The sequence below is a fragment of the Cyprinus carpio genome, chromosome B3 (genome assembly GCF_018340385.1).
Source record: "Cyprinus carpio isolate SPL01 chromosome B3, ASM1834038v1, whole genome shotgun sequence".
In the NCBI taxonomy this organism is placed as follows: Eukaryota; Metazoa; Chordata; class Actinopteri; order Cypriniformes; family Cyprinidae; genus Cyprinus; species Cyprinus carpio.
Genome location: NC_056599.1, coordinates 26,618,816 through 26,635,579, shown reverse-complemented (window position 1 = coordinate 26,635,579; position 16,764 = coordinate 26,618,816). Strand labels below are relative to the sequence as shown.

Below are 16,764 nucleotides of genomic sequence, written 5' to 3'. Positions count from 1 at the left end.
GTGCACCACTCTCTCTCTGTGTGCGTGTGTGTGATATTTATCAAATTCACATTGTATAAATGGGTCTGTGTGCTCTTTAAATTTGGTATCATTCCCTGTGTGATGCATACCTATACTGTACTCCATTTATCTTTAAAAATAAATGTGTGAGAACTTCTCAAACAGGGCTACAGTGATGAAACACATAGCAAACAAAAATTAGTGTAAGTGCCAACACATAAGAGAGTCTGTGGCCTAAATTCCAAACATGATAAATATTGTCCCACGTGCGTCTGTATGGCGTCAACATGTGTGTTGCATTTGTTTGTAACGAATACACAGTAAAATCACACAAGCATCTGTGAAAAGGCAAACAACTCTTTCAACTGACCCTCTAAGCTTTGCTTCCTTAGTTACTTTTGCTAGTTCAGGCAAGCTTTACATTCCCATAGGAGTGAACTCTTAATGTCTACAAGAGCAAAAAATTTGGTCAAGAAGTGGAAAAAAAGTTAATAGATATTCTTATGTGGGCTGGAATGAAGCATCTTTATCTGCCATTACTCTTTAAAGAAATTGGTTACACAGTAATATGATTAAAAGCGGAGGTGGCTGTGAATCAAAATTGAAGCAAATGGTTATTTAAAGCCTCATTTAGTTGCACTAACTTTCATGCAAGTGACCTGAATTAATAAGTAAATTAATTAACATAATTAAGGGCTTGATTAACAATTTACCTTTGAGAAAATGTAGGTGTGATGTTACATTTTAATTTTGGTAATGAAGGCACACACATAGTTTAATACAAAGCATTTCAAGAAATGGGAAAAAATACTATTCAACAATGTTAATGCATATGGATAATTGTTTTTAAACTATACTCCATATATTTCCATATGGCGCAAAAGCTAAAAGATACATCTTTGTACCTTATTTTCCCTTAAATGGTACATATTAATACCTTAACGGTACTTATTATACTTCAAAAGTACTAAGTTGTACATTTTTTACATGTACATTTACCTTTTGAAGGGTTACCACCCCACTGACAGTTTTTTTTTCTTCTATTATAAAAGAACATTATTTTGAGGGAGGTCAAAAGTACCATTTCACTTTGCTCATATCTCTTTCAATCAGCCTATTTTCCACTCATCTTATTTTCATGCTCCATATGGCATAAAGTTAGAAAAAGGGACACACACATACAGTCACTTCGATTTATAAACTGTCAGTGTTTAGTTGCACAGAGCTTAAGGAGGACAACATATAAAAGTGAAACTTCTTTCACATCTGCAGAGGGCCAAGATTATCTTCACAGTGGGAAAACATTCATACTGTTATTTCATCGATAAAAAGGACACATTGACATGACTGAATTTATGTGTGTGTCTCATACAGTAATAATTAAACTCTAGTCCATATGGACCCTTGAATTTCCACAACAGACATCTGTTCCTCTGCCTCAGGGCCAACATGCAGACATATTTCCTAATAAATATTACAACAAAATTACATGCACGCAAGCACTTGACACCCTGGAATGACAGTTGTCTTTATAGCTTTGTGCAGAATAAATGAGCAATTATGTAATGGTTGAATTAGTCTCAATAGGTTTGCTTCAATGCATAGTGTTCACACATTGACCATTTTGTGCATGGGTGTGGAGACAGATGAGCATTCATAATTTATAAAGAGCTAAGATGCCTTATTAACTACACCATTCTGCATGCAGAAAGTGCGTTTCTCCATTGACGGCCATTTAAAGTTATGTACATTTCAATGACTTAAATTTTGGTTTGTTCCTCACACGAAGTTATGATTTTAGAGGGCTTGGAAATAGAGTGCACACATTGTATGAACAACTATAATACAATGTAAAAGACAATTTTAAATTAGAGATTGCTAGTAAATTTCACAAAAAAAAATAAATAAATAAAGAAATCATAAATAAATGGAAAGTAAACCTTTAATTTAAAAAAAAAAAAATTGAAGTAGAAAGTGTGAAATAATATTTAACTGTAAAACATACTCCAGTGTTTGTTTTGCAACCTTTTTCTGTGCACTTTTATGATGGTGTTTAGAGTGTGATATCTCCAGCCCTCATTCTTATTCATTGTATTGAAAAAGAACAGCCTGGATATTCCTCAAAAATTCATCATTTCTGTTTAACAGAAGAAATTTTTTTAAAAGAAAGACTAAGAATGACATGCGGATGGGTAAATAATGACACCTTTTCTCAATAATCACAGAGGCTCCAAGGCAAACTTGAGGAACTCTGGGAGCCAATGTCTGATAAAGACAAAAAAAAAAAAAAAAAGAAAAAAAAAGAAAAAAGAGAATGAATTATAAATTGTAAGAGGGAAATAATTTATGATGCAAATGTAATGCAAATAACACGCGTGGTGCTTTTATTGTCCAAAACCATTCGTTATAATTATCAGTATTCAATTAAATGTACAGGAATAATTTGGAGGCCAGCACGCTAATAATTAGACTCAATTAGGCAGCACTTAACAGAGCACAGGCTGGTTAAATCACAGTCAAATCTAAAAGATTTTTTTCTTCACAAATAATATTTATTTTTGGGAATAAATTATTCCTCAAGATCAAAGATCAAGCGTACAAGACAACTAAGTTCAGTCATACACTATACCATTAAAATGTTTGGACTTTTTTTATGGAACAAATGGTATTTAACAAGGATGCAATTAACTGATCAAAAGTAATAGTAAAGACATCTGTAATGTAAATTGTTTTTATAATAAATGCTCTTTTTTAAAACTTAAAACTTTCTATTCATTAAAGAAATGAAAAAAGTACTGTATCATGATTTCCACAAAAATATCAAGCAGCAAACACTGATAATAATAAGAAATTATTTATTGAGGAGCATATCAGCATAATAAGAAAAAATTGAAAGTGAAGACTGGAATAATGATGCTGAAAATTCATATTTGCCATCACAGGAATAAATCAAATTAAAAAATATATTAAAAATAGAAAACGCTTCTTTTAAATTGTAATCATTTTTCACAACATTACAGTTTTGACCAGTATTTTCAGTCAAACAAATGCAGCCTTAGTGAGCATAAGCAACTTCTTCCAAAAACATCTTATCAACCACAAATGTTTGAACAGTATTGTATATTGTATCATAAAGTACACTTTTAAAAATAAAGGTGCTTCACGATGCCATAGAAGAACCTTTTTGTCTAAATGGTTCCATAAAGAACCTTTAACACCTGAAGAACTTTTCTGTTTCACAAAAGGTTCTTTGCGGTGAAAGAAGGTTATTCAGATTATAGAAAGAGATGGTTCTTTAAAGAACCTTTGACTGAATGGTTCTTTGTGGAACCAAAAATGGTTCTTCTGTGGCATCGCTTGAAGAACCTTTTGAAGCAGCTTTATTTTTAAGAGTGTAGAGTAAAGCAAGCCATAAAGTAATTTCTTTATTTACTTCACACAGGTTAATTTGGACTGTTTGTTGTTTACAGTAAACTTCAGTCAGCTCTTCGCTCATTAACAGATCAATAGCAGTCCTTGTAGAACAGTTCCAAACATAGCAACCAACGCAAAACATGAAACAGTATCAGGACAAGCCACTGCAACCCAAGCTGACATCACAGCCAGAGAGCCTTAGTATGTTTACAATGAGAGCTCAACACATGGCTCTATCTATCTATCTATCTATCTATCTATCTATCTATCTATCTATGGCAGTGGTTGGCGGAATCTTTCACATAGACACTTAAAGAGCCACATACACACAGGTAGGAGTCAGATTAATTAGTCAGCATGACCAGGCATGACAGATGAGCATATTCGTGTGTTTGTTTGTGTTTTTTTGTAGAGGCAAATGTCCTGGTTCTGTCACTATCCTTGCGTGTGCAACCCAAACCAAAGAGCCAGCCTCTTTAAAATGATTATTCATCTGTTCACTCACTCACACACACACACACACACACACACACACACACACACACACACTAACCTTATGCAAACATTATGAAAAACAGTGCGCACAAATCCCTGTTCCCAACTAACAGAAACCACACAAAACCCTCAAACAAAAAGGATTTTATTTTTTTGTCAGTCTGTAATGTATTCAGCCAATGTAGAGGGCAGTAAAATGTACTTATTTTGGGTTTGAGCATGAACACCAGGCTGCTTTTCAAGAGCTCTGTGTTTGAGGTAGCATCGGTGAGACCGTGGTCCCTGCAAATGGCAACTTCAGAGAGAGAGAGGGAGCAAACGAGAGAGCGAGAGTGTGAAAAACTGCAGCTAAGATCAGATAGCAGACAAGGGTGAGAGAGAGAAAAAAGGAGAGAGAGAGAGAGAGAGCAGTGTTTTAAACGGTCAAAGAGAGAATCACTGGCGAGGTGTCGCACCAAAACATTAGGGAATCACTGGACATGCCAGACCCTCAGGGATGACCAAGGAAGATTACTGGAACATTGGAATCAATGCTAGAGAACGTTAACGGAACATTCTGAGGCTGTTAGCTTATAATCTGCAGCCTTTAGATAAGAACCTCCTTCGAATACATGCGTACATGTGTGCGGGTTTCCATCTGTGCATGCGACACTAAAGATGAGGACCTCGCTGGACAGTCAGGATCCCTTTTTTTCTTTAAAACGGTGATTTTTCCTGTAGGAGAACTGTGAGGAACTCAGTGGAATCATGCTTTAGCTCAACTTCAGATCTCTTTCTTATATATTTCCATGCACACAAAGGGAAGAAAAAAGGTAAGCAGAATGTGTATGTGTTGTTTCAGCTTCTGTCAGCCCTGTCTCTCTCAACATGGACAGTGTACAGGTCTTTTTTGCAACCTGTAGATGTTTTTGATGTCTGTGAGCGTTCTGGTGCCTTTAATGTGCCTCACGTGCAGAGTCATAATGTGTAGGTGATGGTGATCATCATTGCATATTCTGTACTTTCCACTGTGTCTCATCAAATCAATGAGGGGGACTGTCACACCCAGCATTCCCACAATGACGGATGTCCCCTGAAAGCTGCAATGTCTGCACATGTTGAGCTCTTCCTTGATTTTAAAGCTCTATGAGAAAAATCATACATGCATTTAAATGGAAATATATGAAGTCTAAATATAGATTTACGGTCAGCGTAATCCAATTCCTGATTATGTAAAGGCTGTACATTCAACACACAGGCACCTGTTTGGATGGATATAGTATGCCAAAACAAATCAAATCATGCATTCTGGTTTTTGAAAACCAGACTGGCAAAAAAAAAAAAAAGTCTAGACTAGACACAACTCCATTTAAGCACTGTGCATATGGCGAGAGTGTTACAAGTCGAAGTTCATAAAGTTTATTAAAGGAGACTGATGCAGCTCTTCAGGGGCTGTGGAAATGTTTGGTGGAGTAATATTTGAAGTCTGTCAACTGCCTGTCAAAGGTCTTACAATCTCTCATCACTTTAATTCCTCATCCTATTTGCCATTTCGGGACTGGAGGAGCAGTGGGATGGGTAGAATATGTTAATTACGTTTGAGGATTAAAATGACAGCTGTCTCTTTTGGTTCTAAGTGTGCATGAAAAGCAAAAAGGAAACAGAATGTTCTCTTCAGATGAAGTTTCCATCGACCACCGCCATAGGGCACAGGTATTTACGTCAGATGGCCATAAGCGAGATTATCTTCTGCATATCAGAAAACACCACAATTCTTTCTGAATGCAACAAAGTACAAAACCTTTTCACGATTAATATTTTTATTGATGCACAGGAACCAAATTTACGATTTTTAAAATAAATAAAAAATAAAAATCATAAAAAAAAATACAAATCAGAAATTTTTTGTAAAACAAAATAATTAGTGCAAAAAAATAAATAAAATAAATAGGAAATAGATATTATAAACTGATAAATGTTTTATTCATATTTATATGTTATATATATATGTATTATATATATATATATATATTATATGTATATATATATACACACACACTGTATATATATATATATATATATATATATATATATATATATTTTTAGATATATACACACACACACACACACACACGGACATAAAATACAAAAATTAATTGTGTGTATATATATATATATATATATATATATATATATATATATATATATATATACACAACAATATTTTTGTATTTTATTTTATGTGTACATACACACACATATATACTTACAAGTTAGAATATAAATATGATACAGATATAATTTAATTTTAATAAATTTTATATATGTAATATAATTTCATTACATTTCAGAACTACTGGAAATCTACTGGAAATTCAGTGGTTCTCGAAAACTCAAATGTCATTAAAATGAGCAATGAGAAAATAAAAATTGACAAAATAGGAGCTAAATATAGCAGATATACTGAGGACAGAGTGTTTGTTAGTTTTCACCTTTAGCTATCACAGAACATGGATTAGTTTATCTTTACTCATCAAAGTACTGCTATCGAACCACTAAGTGGTCATTGGATCTGCTGACATTTAGATTGGAATTAGCTGACATCACATCAGGACGTAGTGAAGATACCGACCCCACTGTCTCCCCTCCCTGTATTCTCACAGCTATCATTAAGAAACTTATTAAGTGCACAACTGTCTCTCTCTCGTGTCTTCTCTCAATTTGGAGTGATTGGCCACCTGGATGATGACTAAAATACCACCCATGAAGCCGACAGTCACCCCTCAAATAAACACGCACACCTACACACAAAATTTCTACCAGACAGGTTTCCATGGAAACCTCTATATCCCAGTTTTTCATGTGATTCTTTTAGTTTAGAGTATTGTAAAACTACAAGCATTTTTCTGCAATCATGGGTATGCATGAAGAAAATATGTTTTTCTCATTATCACTCTCGCTGAATCTGCGGCTTCTTAGCTATTTGCACTCACCAATATAGCAGCACCTGACACTACCCAGCCCCCAGTGTGTGAGAGAGTGTGTGTGCATGTGAAGTTTGTGCGTTTTGATGTCTCTCTGTCAGTACAGTGTGTCTTGGAGCACAGATTCTTGCAAGTGTGTGTGCGTGCAGTAGGCACACCGAGACAGGCATCTATTATTAGAAAGACAGATCACTTGACACAGGCACTGGCTAGACGCCTAAATCTGGACCCCACCAGCAGCTCCCAGCTCAGAGCTCTGTCAAAAAAAAAGTGCAGTGAGAAAATTCGGATGATGATAATCATGGTAACCATAACAATAAGGCATGCAGTACAGCTCCTCTCGGGCTATAAGGTGTGTGCACTTCAGCACTTCACTGTGCAAAGGTGCGGAGTTTCGCAGGAAAAGTGAGAAATTACTTTAATTAGCTACATCTGCTGTGAAAAAAAACAGACAACGGATCTGCACATCTGCTCTTTCCTCGCTCACACTTACAGAGTAGCACTTTTGCACACTCTCACGCAATGGAGTAACACACGTTTTTAGCTGCAGTGAGAATTCAGATGATTTATTTTGGGACCATTTTGGCCTGCATCACTTAGGTTTCCCTTTCATTGACTTTCATTGTTTAAATACTAGAAAATATATTTATGATATGGACTCTAAATTCTGATTGGATCAAAGATAAAAAATGCAGTAACAGACTCCAGTAACCGCATGTTTTATGTTAATGTGCCAAGATGTTAGGATACCATAAACAATCTACAGTTAGACCAATCAACTAAATTACTTTTTAAAGGGGTTGTTTATTTTAATTATTATTAATAGATCCTGATATGTTAAATTTTTTCTGAAAGCATTTAGCCGTCTGAGGCCCTGTGTTACAATGATTTTACCAAGGAGGCTTCGCGTCTTCCCAAAGAACACCTCTTTAACCACCTCCTATGGCTTATTGCATTAGTTTTACATTTTATTTAAATAATTACGTAGTTGTCCTCAAAATTTTACATACACCTTGCAGAATGTGGATTTTTTTAATATTTTGGTAAAGCCTCTTATGCTTACTAAGGTTGCATTTATTTGATCAAATGACTGTAAAAACAGTAATATTGTGAAATATGTTTACATTTATAATATGTTAAATATGTTTATATTTCAAATTGTCATTTATTCTTTAAATGGCAAATTGAATATTCATCAGCCATTCTTCAGCGTCACATGATCCTTCAGAAATCTTTTGTAAATAACTTTACTGTCACTTTTGATTTTTAAGTTTCTTTTAATTTCTGTGGAATTTACTTAAATGTGTGTTATGCAACCCTTTTAGGGCATTAACAAATAAGAGGGATAAGATTTCATCCAATTTATTTGGTAACACTTTAGTATAGGGACCAATTATCACTGTTAACTAGTTGCTTATTAGCATGTCTATTATTAACATATTGGCTATTAGTACTTATAAAGCACATGTTCTGCATGACCATATTCTACATCCCTAATTTTAAACTTAACAACTACCTTAGAAACTATTAATAAGCAGCATTTTAGGAGTTTATTGAGGCAAAAGTCATAGTTAATGGTTTGTTAAAGGGTTAGTTCACCCAAAAATGAAAATTAGCTTCTCACCCTCGAAGCATCCTAGGTGTATATGACTTTCTTCTTTCAGACGAATCCAGTCAGAGTTATATTAAAAACTGTCCTGGCTATTCCAAGCTCTATAACTGCAGTCAGCAGGTGTTGCAGTTGAACAGTCCACAAGTCGTCAAAAAAAGAGCACGCATCCATAATAAAACATGCCGCATATGGCTCAGGGGGATGAATATAGTCCTCCTGTAGCGAATGCATGTGTTTTTGTAAGAAAAGTATCCGTATTTCAAACGTAATAAACACTTTTCTCTCACTTCCGCTGACTGTCATACGTGGAAGCCGTTCTGGCAGATGACGTAAGACACGCGGCGTTGCATGATTAGTGACGAATGCAGAGAGAGAACAAAACAAAATGCTGGTCACAAATTTGAAGTACAAACCGAGGATTTGCATAGAAAAATGCGCTTTATTTGATAATAGAGCTTGGAATAGCCAGGACAGTTTTTAATTTAACTCCGACTGGATTTGTTTGAAAGAAGAAAGTCATATACACCTAGGATGCTTAGAGGGTAAGTAAAACACAGTCTAATTTTCATTTTTGGGTGAACTAACCCTTTAATAGCGAGAATTGGACATTTAATTAAAGCGTGACCATTTATTTTTAGTTATAAAAAAAAATAAGCTTCTGCAAGGGAGTTGTAACCCTATGAGCATAACCATATGACAAACGATATACAATGAACAAAGACTGCATGACTGATCTTATGTTTTGCTTTCTCTTCAGGCAACGCAAACTGATCCAGAGCTGCTTTGGTACTCTCTCTCACTTACGGATTCATTCTGGTCGGGCAGATTGGCATTAGTGTGGGCAAGCCCCACCGCTACAACATTGTGTCATCGTCGGAGGAGGACGTGTACCGACACGGCAACATGCCCGCCCTCGGCAATGGCTTTGGTAACGGCAAGATCCAGACGCGCCGGAAGGTGCGGAGCCGCTTCGTAAACAAAACAGGCCAGTGCAACGTCAGTTTTGCTCACATGGACGAGCAATCTCAGCGTTACCTCGCCGACATCTTCACCACCTGTGTGGACATTCGTTGGCGCTGGATGTTTGTCCTTTTCTCCCTTGCATTTGTCCTGTCCTGGCTCGGGTTTGGTTTCGCCTTCTGGCTTATTGCTCTTGTCCACGGTGACTTGGACCGGCCCACTAAAGATGACTTCACACCATGTGTCATGCAGGTCAATAGCTTTGTTGCGGCGTTTCTGTTCTCAGTTGAGACACAAACAACGATCGGCTACGGATTCCGCTGCGTAACCGAGGAGTGTCCCTTAGCAGTGTTCATGGTTGTCTTCCAGTCCATCGTGGGCTGCATCATTGACTCTTTCATGATTGGAGCCATCATGGCCAAAATGGCACGACCCAAGAAACGGGCAGAAACGATACTGTTCTCACACAATGCTGTCATCGCAATGCGTGACGGGAAGCTGTGCCTCATGTGGCGGGTCGCAAACTTGAGGAAAAGTCACATTGTGGAGGCTCACGTGCGGGCGCAGCTTATTAAACCCCGAATCACAGAAGAGGGTGAGTACATACCGCTTGATCAGATCGACATCAATGTGGGTTACGACCAAGGTCTCGACCGCATCTTCTTGGTTGCTCCTCTCACCATCCTCCACGAGATAAATGAGGAGAGTCCTCTGTATGGAATCAGCAAGCAGGACCTTGAGACATCTGATTTTGAGATTGTGGTCATACTGGAAGGGATGGTCGAGGCGACTGCAATGACGGCTCAGGTGCGCAGCTCCTACCTGGCCAGCGAGATCTTATGGGGCCATCGCTTTGAGCCCGTGGTGTTTGAGGAACGCAGCCAGTATAAGGTGGACTATTCGCACTTTCATAAGACCTACGAGGTTCCCTCCACGCCACGTTGCAGCTCCAAAGACATGGAGGAGAACAAGTCCTTGGACTCCGCCGCCAACTTCTGCTATGAGAACGAGTTAGCCTTCATTAGTAGGGATGAAGAGGAGCAAGAAGAGAACAGGGATGAGAGGGGGACTGAGCTAGAGACCCTTTCAGCCAATCTGAACTTAGATCAGAGGTCATATCACAAAGAATCTGAAATATGACCCTTGATTGTCACCTTAAAGACTTTGCTTTATCATAGACTCAGCCTATTCTTCTAGTGTCGGTTGTAACGGTTAGCTACAGAGCAATGCAAGTGCCATATGAAAACTTGACCCACTGTCCTAGAGCCATGCTTTAGTTGGGGGCAGGTCAGGAAAAGAAAGTGATTTTTGTAGTTGTTGGAAATGCGGGGCCTTCCTGTAGGAAAACTTGAAATCTGATTATCTGTTTCATACTGTAGTTTGAAGTGATAGCTTTAAGTAGTATCATTATGCAATACTAAGCTAGCCTGGGTGCCATATTGACTAAATCTCTCTTTAGTTAACATAATTTGCACAAAATAGGTTGTCAACCACTAGTGTGTTTGCTTGGATATAGAGTAGAACATGATACACTCTTGTTTTGGTGTGATTTACAGCAATAAAGAGACTTGAAGACATTTATCCATGCTCTCTATATTCCACTAATTTTTTTCCCTTTATGTCAGAGCAAAGACTGCAATGTCTGATAGTTTTATTTTTACCGTGTAATGAGGTACTACTTTAGAGGTGTGTGAAAGATAATTAAATCCTACACAGATTTACTGCTAACTTACAATGAGCAAAATGGTTCCCAGGCTAGCAAATAGCAAAGACACAAAGCTACTTATTCATTATTAGAAAGTGAGTAGAAAATATCTACTGAATGAGTTTGTGAGTGGAGGAGTGAAAGATAAGGCATGATGGGATACAGTTAGACTTTTTTTTATAAAAAAAAAACACCATTCAACATTCATGCTCAGGCGAGACACCCTTGAGTAAAACCGCTTGTATACTTACAATGACAGCCAGAGGAAAAACAACAGTTTCATGTTGCTTCAGTGCCATATTAAACCCATAACTTAAGGATTTCTACGTGTTGTAGCCAAATTTTGAAGCTCTAATACAAGATATTTACAACATTACATGTTTTGCTAAAGCAACAGTTACATTGTGTTAGTGTGTGTGTGTGTATTTTATGAGGTATCAACTTCAGTTTGACCTTTCTTTATTGGTGTTTCTTTCCTCAGTATCAAAACAGCTGCCCACTTGCGAATGTGAAAGGAAATGATCAATACTAAAAGCTACTTCTATGTCAGATGTTAAAGAATGAAAAGTCAGTATTGGGTTAAGGGCACACTGCAAAATAATATTTTTCATCAGTATTTTCACCTTGTAAAGAAAAACAATATAATTTGACTTGAAAAGTAAAATTGCGTAACATTATGAATGTATTTAAATACGTTTATTTTTATTTTTATTGTTTTTGTTTTACCTCTGTAGTATTTTTTTCTTTATGCATTAATTTAATGAGATAAATAATTCTTATAAGCAATCAGCCATGCAACGTTTTCACAGTTGAAAATTTGAAACATTAAGCACAATATGTTTTTTTTTCTCGTTTACTATGAAACTAACCTAAGAGCATTTAGAAATAAATTCCAATATGCGACTAACAGACCAACACCAACCACCCACCTCTGGTATCTTACATGATAATTAGTGACCATGACAATCTCCCTCCTTTTCAAAATCAGAGCAAAGTGAATGGGAGAGGTGAGAATGAGAGCCAGAGACAAAGAAGGAACAAAGGACAGAGCGTTCACCCACTCACCTCATCGATCACTTTGCTCTGTGGGGGCAAATAAGTGTGCCTGATTAAATAAAGAAGGCATTATATAAGATAATTTAAATAAATTAAACGTTTCATCAAGGTAAATTATAGCCAAAGTCATCCTCTTTCGCAGAGAAGAGAGGAAAAAGGGATGATCCTCTCAACATCATCCTCTCCAAAAAATACAGTACCAGACTAAACCATGTAATGAAACCATCATATAACCCACAGTCACACAGTTTATTGTTTTTAAAGTCCGTCTGGTTATGAAAGGAAAATGGAGTCATTATTCACACTATTTTACACAGCCACATGGCTGTTTTCAGGTCACGTCCTCATAACCTCTTCAGCTAGCTTTCTGAGGGTAAAAAGTGAGTCAGCTCATGGTGATTTCAGCTCTTCAGAAAAGGAGATATAAAACAGTGAAGTACTTTACAGCAAATGAGCTTAGCCCTGCAGGAAAAACCAGGTCATACCAGTTTAAGGTGCTCAAGATGATTATGCTAGCTGTTTTTTGCTGGTCTAGAAAGGTATACCAGGGGCCCGTTCTTCGTACGTCGCAAACTCAGTTAGCTGGATTTGACTGTTGACGATTTGGCATGATCTTGGATTATTTGGTTCTTCAAAGCTCATCCTGGACTTGCTGTCACAGCAACAGGTCCGTAAGCTTAAACCTGATGGGAGCAGGCTTATTTCACGTAAACAGGATTAGATTCCATCTTTTTAAGTGGAACTGATATTTAAAATATATCCCAGCCACTGCTACTCTATTACAAGAGTACCCTACTAATCAGGGTACAATCATTTAAAATAATAATAATTTAAAAATTAATTTGAAAATAATATTATAATGTTGTGTAATCTATAATACTATAGACACAGCCAGTTTTAAACATTGAAAGATTTATCCATGATAAAATAATAACTTTATAAATGGTTTAGAGTCTTACACACATGCTGTACAGTTAATATGAGTCATGCATTCATTTGAGTGCTGACAGATATTATGGGAGTGGCTTGATGGAGCACAGGAGATGCAGATAACATGATCTTGACCCTTAAGAAACTTTAATTAACGCTGTCACATAACAAATCTGCTTCAAAGATAAAATTACATGAATGGCTTATTACAACATTGAACTAAAAATGTAAAGCCTGTACAAATACTAGTAATCATGAATATAAATAATTGGGAATCATGTAAAAAAATAAAAAAACATTTCATTTATCTATTATAACATTATAATACACATAGTTTTGTTCACTTGGCTGTTTCCTTATAAAGGTCCAGAAATTTGTCAAGCTTTTCATCAGCTGTCTTTTTTAATTATATGATGTCATTACATTGCTGTCTTGCTGCCAGCCAATCGCTGCACTGCTGATCGTGGTTTCGAGTATCGTATCCTTTACTGGGAACACGAGAACGCACAGTAATCTTAGACAACGTAATCCAGATATTGTAATCAAATACGCAATTTCGTATGAAAAACCAAATTAGCCAGAGATCAGTTATCACGATTAGAAGATCTGGCATCTTTCAAATCATCTCAGATGTATTAAGTGAGGTACGAAGAACGGGCCCCTGCTCTAACCAGCCTGACAACGTTATAACCAAGATTCAAGATTAGGTTTTCCAGCTGTTCAACCATGCAGCTTTTGAGTGAGTTAAAAACCATTAAAGGAATACTCCACCCCAAAATTAAAATGTTTCATTATTCACTTACCCCCATGTCGTTCCAAACCTGTAAAAGCTTTGTTCATCTTCGGAACACAATTTAAGATATTTTGGATTAAAACCTGGAGGCTTGTGACTGTCCCATAGACTGCCAAATAAATAACAGTGTCAAGGTCCATAAAAGGTATGAAAGTCGTCATCAGAATACTCCATCTGCCATCAGACGTGCAATCTGGGTTATATGAAGCGAAGAAAACAAAAATAATTTATTCAGCAGTTCCTTTGACAACAGTCTCCTCTGTGTCTCTCCATATCTCTGTACGCTGCATATGCTCTTCTGTATCATCTGCGCCAAAAGGATGCGCTGTTTCTACGTGTATTTAGCTTTGATTTGAAAGAAAACAGCACATCCTTGTGGCACGGATGATACAGAAGCCCAGATTGCGCATACAACGATATGGAGAGGCAAAGAGGAGACCGTTGACAAAGGAATTATTGAATAAAGTCATTATTTTTGTTTTCTTTGCTTACAAAAAGTGTCCCCATCGCTTCATATAACCCAGATTGCATGTCTGATGGCAGATGGAGTATTCCGACGACGACTTTCATACCTTTTCTGGACCTTGACACTGTTATTTATTTGGCAGTCTATGGGACAGTGTCAAGCCTCCATGTTTTCATCCAAAATATCTTAAAATACAATCCGAAGACGAACAGAGCTTTTAGGGGTTTGGAACAACATGGGGGTTAGTGATTAATGACAAAATTTTCATTTTGGGGAGGAGTATCCCTTTAATGATCAGCTTGGACCAGATAGCATATAAACCCACCAACAACAAGATCTGGTTTTCCAGCAGAGAGGGGGCAAAGTGGTGATACAAATAAAGACAACACAGAAAGTCAAAATCTGAAACGCAATAAAAATGTTCTTCTCAGCAATAGGATCCAGAAGTGTACCTTACTGAATCAGAACTACCTGCAGGATTTACATTCTAATATTGAACAGAAATAATAAACCCGAGTAGAGATGTGTAGCTTGTGCAGATGTATGTTAGAGTGAAGGAGATTTGAGGATATTTGCAGCAATGATTTCCATGTGTGCAATGTATAACCAAGGAGCATCAAATCTCACCTACAGCTGCTTGAAGTAATTAAATTGTATAATTTAAACACGGAGAGAGAGAATTAGGAAAATAGTTCAACACTGGCATGGCATGAGGGTACAACTAAGGAAAAAATGGATTAAACAACAGTTTAAGTACAAAACATACAGATGATTCATTTTCTGTCAGAAGTGGTGTCATCTAGCATGAAACAAATGTCATTGTAATGCGAGGGAGTGTAGTGTGAGTATTCAATGATTAATATTTCGACACTCAAATATTTAACTGTATTTAAGCACAAAAATGACTAAGAAAGAAAGAAGAGTGAAACCTAATTTAAGCAATTGTTGAAGCAAATATATGTCTTTACGATTGTAAAATATTCAAATGCTGTTTTATAACAAATCTTGCTGTTGAGCTACGGGTAGCCTGCTGTCTGTCATCGGAAGAGAATCATAACACATAACCATGGTGACACATGTAACCACGGAAACAGTCTATCTATATTTACTGGACGTATAGGCCTATCTATAGATTTGTTTCTCTGCTGTTCCACTGTTGCACCACCATGCACCTTAAAATTACACACATTTATTGTGCAACAATATTTTATTAATTAACAATAAATGCAATTGGATAATAATGTAAATTCAAAATTCAGACTTAAAAATTCCATTGAATACAAAACAAATGTCAATTGACGATCAACATTTCATCTTTAAACAACATAAGAATTATGGATTGCAATTTTAAAGATTAAGAATTAATTAAGTATAGGCTGCATACTCTGTTCCTATGTCCAGTGGGAGGGAGAGGAAGTCCACACGCCCCAGTATCACCGGTCAACGTCTGTGCTTTGTGTTCCACCACAGGGAATGTCTCTAATTGCTCTCTCTCTCTTTTAGTACATAATAACTATGGGAGCTAGAAGCATGTGTGCCCTATAGGTTCAAGCCTAAAAGCTTTGAGAATACTTGTCACATACAAAGGTCAAAGAGATCATGTACATCTGCCTCTTCTGAGAAGGCTGGTAATTAATGCCAAATATAACATAAAGCCAGGAGGGGAACATGGAACCGCGGATTCAGCATTTACACGTCTACTCGAGCACTCCTTACGTAATCCATCAAAATGGCAACAATGTAGGGATTTCAAATCTAGTTCTGAGTACTCATGGTTTGACATTATTGTTTTAAATCTACTTAATGTGAATCCAATATTGAGCCCAAGACTTTTGGAAAGACAGAACGATCAACATGCACATCACAGAAAAACAGCACACTATGACGCAGACAAGATTTCTTCTCAGCAAAAGAATCCAGAAGTGCACCTTAATCAATCAGAACTGCACATCAGGGGATTTACATTCTAAAATGAAACAGGAAAAGTATTAAACCTGAGTAATTATGTCACTTTGTGTAGCTGGAAAACGGTGCATTTCACAACCAGTGATCTGTATCAAATCTCACCGTTAACTGCATGAAGTCTTAAATTATGAAGTATTAAATTATGGGATTCCTGTACTGTGTGTGTATACTGTATGTGTGTGTTGTGTGACGTTTATTGACATGCTACTGATACAGAAACCAAATTCTCCATTTCATGACCCTCCCTCTTTGCTTTACACACAGCACAAACACAAAACATGCTTATTTTTTCCTTTCACAATAGAGACCTCATATAGGCTAGGTTATAATATTTCCACTGGCATATTTTGCTCTAAATATGATCAAATGCTCTAAATAAGCTTGTTTTCTAAAAATGTTTATTAA

General features: G+C 36.7%; 1 protein-coding gene across 1 annotated transcript; it reads left to right on the top strand.

The window, feature by feature from the left end:
* The first annotated feature begins 4,287 nt into the window (after positions 1–4,287).
* LOC109059598 (ATP-sensitive inward rectifier potassium channel 12-like) lies at positions 4,288–11,025 on the top strand. The gene is made up of 2 exons (XM_019076794.2): positions 4,288–4,721; positions 9,242–11,025. Exon 2 carries the CDS (start codon positions 9,388–9,390, stop codon positions 10,582–10,584), a length of 1,197 nt encoding a protein of 398 aa, XP_018932339.1. The 5' UTR covers positions 4,288–4,721; positions 9,242–9,387; the 3' UTR covers positions 10,585–11,025.
* Positions 11,026–16,764: the final 5,739 nt, after the last annotated feature.